General features: G+C 38.5%; 1 protein-coding gene across 3 annotated transcripts in view; it reads right to left on the reverse strand.

The window, feature by feature from the left end:
• LOC107822498 (protein SABRE) overlaps positions 1-12,296 on the reverse strand; it is a 40,507-nt gene that overhangs the window by 17,848 nt on the left and 10,363 nt on the right. For 2 of the 3 annotated variants that reach the window (XR_012699963.1, XM_075232690.1), the window contains exons 6-10: positions 9,392-9,562; positions 9,193-9,270; positions 6,425-6,676; positions 3,552-5,642; positions 293-2,156 (exon numbers count right to left, since the gene is read on the reverse strand). Coding sequence is in view for 2 of the 3 variants with exons in the window: in XM_075232690.1 (XP_075088791.1) it covers positions 293-2,156; positions 3,552-5,642; positions 6,425-6,676; positions 9,193-9,270; positions 9,392-9,562 (4,456 nt within the window). In the remaining variant the exon portion in view is untranslated. The remainder of the gene's footprint in view (positions 1-292; positions 2,157-3,551; positions 5,643-6,424; positions 6,677-9,192; positions 9,271-9,391; positions 9,563-12,296) is intronic. The other variant, XM_075232691.1, reaches the window with a different exon arrangement.

A 12,296-nucleotide genomic window follows, 5' to 3' on the forward strand; every position in this document is an offset into this window, starting at 1 on the left:
TCAAAAAAGAGGGCTAGTCCAGAAGGTAGATTGGATATGCCAAATATGCGAACTAGAAATATTGACTTTTAGTGCTTATGTATTAGATCATAAAGTAAACTCCTTATGTATAATAACTAACAACTATCCAAGATGCAGCGTTTTTAGAACTATGCTACATTTCACTAATTCTTTCTTTAATTATTGTTATTTTATTTTTTTTGGCTTTGAAGTTTCACTAATTCTCAAAGAAGAATACACATATCTAATGCTCTAAGTCAAGATAGAGAGTCAAGGTCCAATTAGAGCTTACCAGCGGAACTGGATGGAAGAGTTTCTACTTTAACTTCACTTGATGGAGGTGATTCTACTTGTGCTTTTGATGGCCTCGCGTGTTGTGGAGAAGAGGAGCTTGCACAATGACTAACTGGAGACTTCTGGATATCATCTTGAGGTAATTCAGTTCTATCAATTACCTCACTATCCTCCAGCAACTTTCTTTGGGCATATTGCCTAGAAGGAGATGGTTTTGGAGATTCAAAAGCCTTAGATATTCCACCTACCCAAGACCAAACTGCATCTCTATTCTCAAGTGTCCACAAAAGCTTTAGACCATAGACAAAGATTCGCTGACAATTATCAGCGATCACTACATTATATCCATCATCGTCACTTGGGTCAGATCTTGTATGGTCATCACTTTCACTCCCATTTTCAAACTCAGATCTCACATATGTCATCTCCAGATTTCTCCTACCAGCTTCTTGCCACGCCAACAACCTATCTGGGTCAGCTTTTGGGGCTTGCCTTCTGATTGTAAAATACTCAGATGATAAAAGAAACCCATCATCACGCTGTCTCTCCATGCTGCTGCTCACACTGCTAGTTTTATCGTTAGAAGACCTTTCTGTTGATGCAGATTGTGATGTTTTCCTAGTCATTTTAACTACTTTTGCAACACTGCTATCATCATCTCTATTTATAAATGCCTTAGGCATGTGGAGGTCAAGACCCTGGTACACAAGATCAAGAGTGTCACGCTTGCTCTCAAAGGTGTATTTTTGCTTTCCTCGGCCATAATAAAGTTCATATTTTAATTTAGTCATAGAAAATGTCAGCCCCTTTGCTGGGTCATCATCGTCTAAAGGCATATGCCTTATGCATGCTGGTGTGGCATCAACTCTGAACATAAATTCTGTCATCACCTTGTCTAATGAAAGATTGCCAGATCTAGGAACTCTCGGTATTCCAAAACGTGGCCACCTAGAAAAAGACCGCAATTTGTGAGGCGGATTATAATTTAAGCTCCAGAATTTCAGTATCCATGCCAAATCATGAGGACCAAGTTTTAGTGTTGGAGAAACTGACAAGCTATCTGGCTTCGTTGCACCACAACCAGCTGCATCCAAGGCACCCTGATCACCCACTGCACATAAGCTTGACTGATTATCATGACTGGGAAGAGAGGGCCTAAGCAACAAATTCCACCGTAGTGACAGAGAAGTTGATCTAAATGGATCATAAACTTTTTCACGAGGCACTCCTTCACTGGGAAATGCAAATAAATAATGGTTTAGAGGGTTTCCAGAATCACATTCCCACTCCATTATCACTTCAAGACTAAAGGCCGGGGCCTCTATGAAAGTACAGGAAAAGCCAGATGGACGCTTTAAGTTGGAGTTCTTCAACAAGCTATCCAAGCTGCTCACTAGAATCTTGAACTTCTTTGCAAAACAATAAACGCGGCCATCTGACTGCTGGAGTTCCATATACCCAGATCTTATCTGAAGCTTGTCAGACTTTTCATAAGGATCAGTACTGGCAAGAATATTCCATTGGGACTCAGAAAAATATAAGGAGGTGTTTCCATGAATGTAGTTTCTCATTTCATCCCACCATGGCAAGCTCTTTTCCTTTTTCGGCTGCGGAGGATCTGGACTTGGATTTCTGATGCTCAAATTGGCCCTACGCAGCGCCACTGTAAAAGCATAGCTAATATCAGCAAGAGCTGGTTCGAAACCAACTCCATAGGAAATTTCTGCTTTCTGAAAATGTAAGGGCAAATCAGAGTATGTTTTCATTGGTGGTGTTGTCCCACTAGCAGAACGGAGCAAATGGACCTTCCTCCATCTCCCAATGTACACATTTTGGTGGATTTGAGGCTGAAAACATGTTGCCTGCACGCAACATGGATAAAAAGGTTGATTTTGTGTTAACAAGTCTGTCGTCAAAATTCAAAACATTCTAAAACAAACTAATATACTTCTCAAGAATAAAATACTGTAGAATGAGGAATATAATATAGCTTGCCACTTTAACACGATACTCCAATGCAAAGAAGCAAAGTTAAACATAATGCTATCTCCAATAAAGTCTTGCTGCCAATGCTAACTTGCACAAGGTAGCATTTCAGTCACTTGATTGTAGAATAGGAAGAAAAGATTGGAAACAATGGAAAAACTTGAAAGTTCCCTCGAGTATGGAGTTTGGCTAGGAAATTGTAGTGATTACATTTACAACTTTGTTAAGCAACTGATTCTAGAAAACATTACATCCCTAACCTGTACATAATTATGACAATCAAATCGAATTGAATCAAACCACACCTGATCAATCTAGATCAACTCAAAATAATCATATTCAAACAATCCGAGGCAAAAAATTACTGAAAGTTTCAGGAGTTTTTAAAAACTAGAGATAACAGAGCTTTGAGTTGTGTAGGGAGAATGGGAAACTAGGAAGATACGGATGTCTGCTTTGGTACTGGAGGAGATGAAACCAAGGTGATACTGTTCAGTCATGAATTTTTTGAATTGAAGGTGGTATCGACAATGGAATGAGTATGGCCGAGAGGTGAGTCAGTGGAGATAAAATGGAAAATGTGGCTATTTTCTTGTGAATGGAAGGAGCTATTGAGCAAATTTTTACGCAGTCAGGCATGAAAGGAGGTTTGGTGCAGTGTGGCGAAGCGGAGGAGAAGTGGAGGGATTTTATGATGAATGGGACGTCTGTAAGTGGGTGTCAATGGTGGAGACAGCTGGTCGAAGAAGGGTCTCCTGGCGGCTGTGCATGCAGGAGGTAATGCGATGGTTTAGGATTTATGATTTAGAAGTTGGGAAAAGATCCAAATTTGCGCATAAACTATGCGAAATGGCCTAGATTTTCCCCTAAACTATGGGTTAATGGTGATTAGTCATAATAATTGACCATTATTCAACAAGGGTAAATCTAGCCCATTTTTGCAACTGCAATGGTAGATCTCACCTCAACTATTAACGAAGGCAAATTTGAACCTTTTCCCAAATTAAAAATTAAAAATTAAAAAAGAATTGTTTGAATTGATCCATATCTTAGCATTGGTAATTCAGTGGGTCTTATTACAAGATACTAGATGGTGCATCTACCTGCTTCTTTTTTATGATGGGCGCCAATTTGGCTGTCACATCCTTCAGAAAGAAATCATTTGTATAGGTTTCACATAATTGCAAATAGTTCTTGTGGAAATATTTTCGCCAAAAGATTTGTTTAATAGTTTAAAGATGAAGAAAACAGGAAAAGAGCAACGATCAGACCTGCTGAGCTAATATAACACGTCCTTCACATCTGCCAGAAGTTGCAGCAAATAGTGGGCACGTGTAATTTCTTATCTGAACAGCAAGGGAACCCGTCTGCAAATTGATATTACTACCATATAATCGTGAAAATGGGATGCTATGTGCACGGCATACTGGATCAAGCTTTTGCAGAATCTCTATCATCCCGAAATCACCTCCTTCAATTCTTGTCAAACTTACATCCAGCTCTGTAGCAGAAATTGAAAAGAGAGAACTTCTGGCAGTGCTAGGCTTGAAACCCCCTTGAAACCCTTCACTACAGGCTCCAGATCCTTCCGATTGCACAAGATTTTGGCATGCCTGGTAGTATGACCGGAATGACTGCTTATAGATCTCCTCTCGCAGTTTCTGAATGGCTGAAGCGTCATCCACGTCAATGTCTTCTCCATTGAAGTGGATCTTACCATCTTCAAGAGAATCATTTTTCTCCGCAACACCAAGAGATTTGGTACCTTTCGCAATAAGCTCATCAATAAAGTTTAATCTGACAGCTAATTCACAAGCCTCCTTCTTCAACAACTGATAATGTTCATCAAGCCATCCCTGTATTGGTTGTTCTTCAATATCAGCAGTGAGTTTCTTTATGCAAAATCGAACTCGTCCAATTTTTGATGCGCTAGTTGCTTTAGCTTTTGGTTTCTCTTCCTTATTGGGAAACAAAAGTTTAGTTTTTGCAGCAGTAACAAGCTTTAAAGCTCGAAGCATTTCCTCAACAGAATCATCGATGGCCCGCAATTCCAACCTGTATGGCATGCATATGTGGACATCAAGGGCTTGAATGACCCAATCCCATGCTGTGCCTATCTCGTGTTTTGCAGTTGATGCACTTCCAGAGGCCTTTGGAATGCGAGAGACTTGCATTCTACTGCTTCTAAACACTCTTGCATTATTAAAGTTGAGCATTAACCCTTCAAGAAGCACACCTATCCGAGCATTTTCGGAAAAGATTGACTGCACCTGGACAGTTGTCTCAACACCATCTCCAACTTCTGCAGCTATATGAAGCATTTCCACATCAATAGCAAAGATGGATTCTCTTTTCTTGTGTTTCTCCAATGGTACTGACTCCATTGAAGTCTCAGTGCCCTGCCCATTATCTTTACGGTCACCTTTAGCAAGTTCCTGAAGCTTCTGATTGTGCAGAAGTAATTTCAAGTGCAGCCCAAGTTCAACCAAAGCTATATGTACATCAGGCTCCCATCTGACCGATATATCAGTGGCGCTAAAGAGTGAGCACACTGCAATCTCTTTAAGACCACCAGATCGCCTCACAAACTTTGCATTCTGCATGTCAAGCAATGTAACTCTTGCTCCATGGAGGTTACTGTCTTCCAAATGTTCTTGATAGATTGATCTGGCTCTTTCAAGCTCCATTTGTGTAGATTTTTTCTCCTTGTTCATGGATAGACTTAGGTGGAAAATATCAAGGGACACAGAATACTTGAGTTTTTTAAGCTCAACTGGAGCCGTAGATCTTATAGTTGCAGTGCGGGGTGTACCATCAGCTGAAACACTAATTACAATTCGACCTCCCTGAGATCCATAGTTGGCACGTTTGTAATCAGGAACAACAGAATTTTCCAAACCCACTTCTCCACAAACATTTAAAGAACATCTTTCTAGATTGAATTTGATGAGTTGAATCCCTTTCCCAGATGGCTTGGACGATTTCGTCACCTGGTTATGTGGTTTCTTACCAGAACCAGAGAGACTCTTCAGTAAACGCTTGAAAGACAGAGCTGTAGACATCAGAGACCCAATGCGCTGGAAGGTTAAGTGAACACCCATCCCAGTAACATCAACAGAGAGAACTGTTTTATTCTTGAGACAATCTTCAGGTGAATCCATATCTTTCTTGCCCCAGTCAAGACTGATTTTTGCTATATAAATAAGTGAACCCATGTTTGTTTCAACCCCAAAGAGGCTCTCTTTTAAGCATTCCCGATACTCATCTGACATGTTCAGATTAAATTCACCAAGTTCCATGTGCACCACTGTACCTGTACTTGATATATTATTGGCAAAGACATGTGAGGACTGTGAACAACCCTGCAATTTACAAAGGAACATGACATCACAATTTAAAACAAAAGTTGAAGTAACATGGTTCTGGTAAACAAGGATTTTACAGACACAAGCTGAACAGTTGACTATCTCTGTTTATTATGATGTCTAACTTTTAGTAGTTCGCATGGAATAGAAATTGTCATTAAAAGGAAAGAATGAAATTAAAGGGCAACATGCCCTAAATTACATAGAAAAGGCCCACAAAGAATCGAATCAAGAAAGTCCACCTCCTTCCTTGTACGTTAAGAAGACATAAATTGTTAGAAAGAGTTCAAAAACAAATAGCTTTACACAATGGTTAAGTCAAAACACGAACTTACCCCACATACTCAGAGGTAATATACTGTTTCAGAAATCCTACACTGCTCTCAAGCTAAACTATCCAAATAGCCAGATTAGAAAGCTCATGAAAAGAATTTTCTTTCTTAGTTGAGCTCGGATCACTTTACGATTTTCTGTGCGAAGACACAAAAGATCATAGCTTTAGACAATAGCGAAACTAAAAAAAAACTCGCCCCACACATTTGGCAAAATGTACTACCTCAGATACCCAGCATTGCTCTCAGGCTAAAAGGAACAAGTTTGAAACATAGATTACGTGCAAAAACAAAGGGTTAAATCTGAGCTTAGAAAACATTTTTCCTCAGTACACAAAGATACAGATGGTTTTGAAACGGATAAGAGCATCCTTTTAAGTCAGAAACCAAAAAAAAGATGCCTTTAACAAGAGTAAAAGATGTGGATCTGATTTCAAAGGGTCTTACATGATAGAGTGGTGAGCCATCCAAATCATAGAGCACTACAGTCATTTCTGGCGCCGAAATAGTGGAGGTCCACATGAATGCTTTATGATCAGAAGAGTGTGATTTTTCACGAGTAGAACTTTCTCCTCGAAGAACCATTTTCCTTTTCCTCAAAGCATGAAGTTGCATCCACGGATGTAATCTAGTTATCACCAGGTTGCACTGAGTACCCCCAAGCTTGACATCAACTTCTGATCTGATGGGTGAAGCAGGCTGTAAAGCAAAGAATCCTCAGCAATTGAATAGGTAAAAGAGAGAGAATAATATAAAACTTGAAGAAAAAAATGAATGCTATGGGGAAAGCATCAAAGATGATACAAACTCAAATGAGAACATGCCATGAAAAGAACCAGTTCAAATAGCAGTCTGGGAACCAAAAAGATTTTGTCACATGTGTAAACTAGAGATATACTTATATGCAATAACTTGTACATTTTTAAAAAAATTTATTGCTCACAGCAGTTTTTCTTACTATGGATAGAACCAACAATAAGAGCCTGTTTGGCCAAATTTTCAACAGCAAAAAAAAACATGCTCATGTTCAGAAGCACTTTTGTCGAAATAGCTTTTCAGAGAAGTATTTTTGGAGAGTAACAATTTGTGTTTGGCCAATTCATTTGAGATGTGCCTTTTTAATTATTTGATAAACAGATTATGTTTGTCCATGTGTTTCTGCGTGTAAATTACCAAAAAAAAAAAAGACAATATCAAGGTTCATTTTACAATTGTATTATTTATACAGAGAACTAGTTTAAATTTAATATTGTGAAAAACTATAATTATTTTTTTTCTTAAGAAAGAGTTTTTTTTATTTAATTAAATATTAAACATAAAACATAAAACAAAAAAATATAGTAGTTTAAAGCACAAGAAAACATAATATACTAGTGGAGAAAGTCAGAATAAAATCAAGAAGAGAAACATAGAACTACATACAGAACTCTGAAGATTATCTTGACAATGATTTGGAATTCATTGTCGGTTTATTCACGAGATATTAATTGATTCAAAGAGCTTGTGATTCTGTGATGCACTTTGTTACTCCAAAGAGGAACAGGAGAAGAGACAGTAGAAAAAACTAAAAGAAAAGAGGGGAAGAGAGTTGTACTTATAGTTGAGAGACAGATAGATTAAATTGTTGAGCAATAATTTGAGAAATACGAAGTTTTGGTAAGGATACCTTTGTTTTCAACTAAGTCAACCCTATGTATCCTTCCTTCTCCATTCAAGTCCATTTTAATCCATTCACCATTCATTAAAATTAGATAAATTAGATTATTTAATGTTGATTCTCGACCTATTGATTGTCAGCAGCTATTTCAATTAGAAATTTTAACGTTGCTAGCATACGGGAACAATACACTGAGAATTCTATTTTCAAACATTTATAGAATTCATGTCAAAAGGAGACAACAGTCCAACAGGCTCTGGAGACTACAAGGTGGAGGAATCATTCAGGACTTGAGGTTCGGGAGAAACTTTCAAGAGTGAGAGTGGCAGAATTCTGAAGCCTTGTTGAATTGATTCAAAAACAAAACACCGCCGATAGCCATGATGTACGGAGGTAGGCGGCCAATAATAGTGTGTGTTTTCTAAAGCCATATTATGAGAAGCTTGTGACCATGGAAGGAGGCAGCCTTTCCATGTCTCTTCATCTGGATCCTAAGTTACCGAGAAAGGTGTGTTTTCTCACTTGGCTAGCAACAAGGAGGTGATCTTGATGGATAAGAATATGAAGAAAAGGAAGATTACTTGCACCTATTGAAGTGCTCGAGTGAAGACATGGATCATCTCCTTCTACATCGTAGGGTAGCTTCTGTTATGGTGGAAAATACTGAGATGGTTTGGACTACATTGGATGATGTCAGGCACTATGAAAGAAGCAATGTTCAGCTGAAGTTTTGGCAGACGGAAGAGAAGACAGGGCATGAGATGTTGCTCCACTAGCACTTAAGTGGGTTGTATGGAGAGATAGAAATAAGAGAGATTTTGAAGGAACAGAGAATGATTTCACACATTTGAGAAATAGCCTCTAATCCCTTATTTCCTCTTAGTGCACCCATAAGGCACCTATATGTTTAAGAAATTGGGTGTCCTTTGAGAAAACCACATCTTTTTCTAGGTTTTCTACTTTTTTGGTATACTACATGTATACAGGTCTTTTTGCTCCATCATAAAAAAAGTTTTACCGCTTAATCAAAAACAATGTTAGTAGTATAGAATGTGTTTAAATTCTACATGCTTCCCTTTTTTATTTTACACCAAAGTGTCTTTACAATAAGTTAGAAGAACACCCAGGATAGACACTAATCCTTGCATGTAAGTTAAGTCATCGAGCAAGTAGAAAAGACAAGAAAATATACCAAGACCCCGATCCTAGGTATAATTTAATAAGTTGGGGTTGGGGCTACTTCTCAAATGATGCTAATTGTAGGAAAAAGTATATACAGCAACCAATAGCCTGACCTAGGTATTATCTAATAAGTTTAGGGGGAGGGGGCGCTAATTATCCAATAATGCTGATTGTAGTGTCTCAAAATTTAAGAATCTTGGTTCAGAGGACTAGAGCATGTCCAAGTTTGCCTTCTCAAACAGTGAACGAAGCAATTGTACCACTTTGTATTTTATTTCCTGGTGCAGCAGTTCGCAGAAAATAGCACAAGGTAAGGGAGAGAGAGAGAGAGAGAGAGAATAGAAAATGCTGCGGTCAAAGTAAATTTAACACATACCTGAAGTGGAATATATACTGAAGAGACAACATCAAGTTTTAATATCTCCACGACTGATATGCCACCATCTTTCAGTAGCTACGGTATAACAAAGAGGCACTTTTATTTAGCACAGAAGAGTACAAGAATAGGAGAAATATCTGAGTAATAGAAATTTTAGCAAAAAAAAGTTGGAAAGAACTGAGTAATACAAACATACATGAATCTCACTGAACTCCATCTGAACATCAACCCGCGTACTTTCTCCAACATCTTCAAATGATCGAGTTTTTGTGCCTTTCAGTTGGATGCCCATAATGTTATTCTCAACCATAAGGCCCACTTCACGGTGCACAAACTTCATATCCAGTTTGGGTAACACGAAACTAAGCTATCAAACAAATACATATGTCAATCAAACTATACTAACTTCCTAACACTATGCTATGCAGTAAGCGCAAAAAAAACTGGGAAACATAAAGGAATTAATTATAGAATTGAAAGCTTTAATTTGTGTCATACGTAAAATGAAACAGGTAGAACCAATCATCAGTGGATTTTGCAAAGTAAAACAACACCATAAATTTATGTGGTAATTTAATTTCCAGGTGTTGCGCATCAAAAGATTTGTCTAAGCAAATGATGCATATTCACATTCAGTCCTGTTTAAAAGCTCGATATACAGCAATTAGCCCATAGGCAGTTTTGTCCTTATAGGTATTGTGCCAACTTCGCTCTCCCATGATCTCCAGTTATCTAAGCAATCAAAAAAGGAACAAATAAAAGCAAAATTTCCACAGAAGGGATTCATTGCCTTGTGCAAGAGAGATATCATAGATACAGTAGACCAACTCTTCCCAAACTACAGGAGGAAGAACCAGTAAACAGAGTATATCATCAGTTGATCATAGAAATACCCAGTCCAAATTAGATCACAAAGTTTGAAACAGAGAGTTTTGACTATGTTTTACTTATCAAAAAAACTTTGACCATGTTAAACACAATATACTCAGCCCCATTAATGGCAGAGTATTCCACATGCAAGGGGAGCTCGTAAGGACCTTAACAGAGCTGGAAATTGAGCATTCAATTGTCACTTTTAGTTAGCAATTGCTCATGATTTTCCAAAACAAAAACTGTGCAACAGCATTCGCTCTGTAGAAAGGAAGAGAAAGGGATATAAGAAAGATAAGGGGAGACGTTTTCAGGAAGATATCAGCTTGTTATTAGGGTTCGGATACTGTTTATACAGTCCTAAAAATGGAAAAGAATCATATTTACGGGCATGGTATCATCCTAAATGATTCCTAGTCGAAGCAAATCATCTATTGATTCCTAATTGATGTACACTTTAATAACAAGAGCTCCACATTCAGGTGGAGCATACATATCATTATGTTCCTAGCTTGATGCAGATATATCAATCCCTTATGTAGCTTAAGATTGAATTCCATAACAGATTGCGCATCAACCTCAATCCACGCTACTAGATAACAGGCTGGAAAATTTGTTGAGTTCTTGAGCAAATGCATCATATTCTGGCCTATGAACCATAACTCTACTAAAGCTGCAGAAGAGACAATAATTACTACTGTCCTACAACCTTACAGCAGTAATTGGCGGAGAGGGGGGTTAAGAAGAAAAGGATCTTCCCACTCTGATTTTAGAGAAAATAGAGGATGTCAAAGAGAAGGAAAATTTTTGGGAATACATCAGCTTGATATTTCCGCAGGCATTAGATTTTATGTAATGTTTACACATATTTTAAAGTAGGAAAGAAACATAATTGCATGCATGTAATCATCCTAATTTAGTCCAATTAATACAAAAGATCCTAATTAATTCCTAATTGTTATACACTTTATTTACAAGATATTCACAAATCTGAACGAAGGGTGTGGAGGTTGAAGATTAGGGTAGAAGGTTAGTAGGTAGTCGTGTGTTTCCCTTTGTCTTCTCTAGTTCGATAGTATGAGTGCTAGTACGATACCCTTTTTTCCTTAGTTTGCTATGTTCGTATGTCTTGTTCTGTTTTTTTTTTTTTGATAAGGTAAATTGTATTAATCAAAAGAGAGAAAACTCTCGTGTACAAGTATACCAAAAAGTAGAGAATTTATATCAGAACATGATTCTCTACAAAAGATGCCCAATCTTCTATACAAGTCGGGGCTATATGAGTGCACCAAAAAGCGATCAAAGATAAAAGACTATTCTTAAGATGTGAAAAAGGAGACTCAATCCCCTCAAAAGCTCTCCTATTTCTCTCCCCCCAAACTATCACATGAGAGCTAACGGTGCGAACTTCCACGCCTTTTGCTTTCTTCTTCTACGGAAACCGGCCCAACTATATAACATTTCCTTTACCGTGCTTGGCATCACCCATTGAACACCAAAAAGATTCATGATTGCCCTCCACAAACCCGAGGACACAGGACAATGCAACAAAAGATGATCAACTTCTTCCTCTGAGCTTTTACACATGTAGCACTAACTAACAAGTGTAATTCCTCTCTTTCGCAGATTTTCCGCAGTCAAGATCACTCCTCTCGTCGCTAGCCATGCAAAAAAGCACACCTTCTTGGGCGCCTTAGGAATCCAGATCGAGGAGTATGGAAAAGTGGTTTCCTCTCTCACTAACATACTCTGGTAAAAGGACATTACGGTGAACAAACCATCGCCACACAACCCCCATCTCCAAGAATCACAAGATGGTTGGGGCCTGTCTTGCCCATATAGCAGTGCCAACAAATCTTGGAGCTCTGCAATCTCCCAATCTTGCATGTTCCTTCTAAATGAGAGGTCTCATACTATCCCCCACCCATGCTCCTTGCGAATTCATGCTCCTTCCGAATCTTTTGAACCATCAATTCCTTTTGGTTTGAAACTCTGAAGACGTGGGGGAAAGAGACCCTCAGAGTATCCTCTCCACACCAACTATGATTCCAAAAGTTGATTCTCCTTCCATCTCCCACCCTGTAGGTGATGTTGCCATTGAAGGCTTCCCAATTCTTCATGATGCTCCTCCACATGCCACACCCGAAAGGTGCTGAGATCGCCTTGGTCCTCCAACCCCCTCCTGTGGAATCGTACTTTTCTACTATGACCTCCCTCCATAGAGCATGCTC

The sequence above is a fragment of the Nicotiana tabacum genome, chromosome 16 (genome assembly GCF_000715075.1).
Source record: "Nicotiana tabacum cultivar K326 chromosome 16, ASM71507v2, whole genome shotgun sequence".
NCBI lineage: Eukaryota > Viridiplantae > Streptophyta > Magnoliopsida > Solanales > Solanaceae > Nicotiana > Nicotiana tabacum.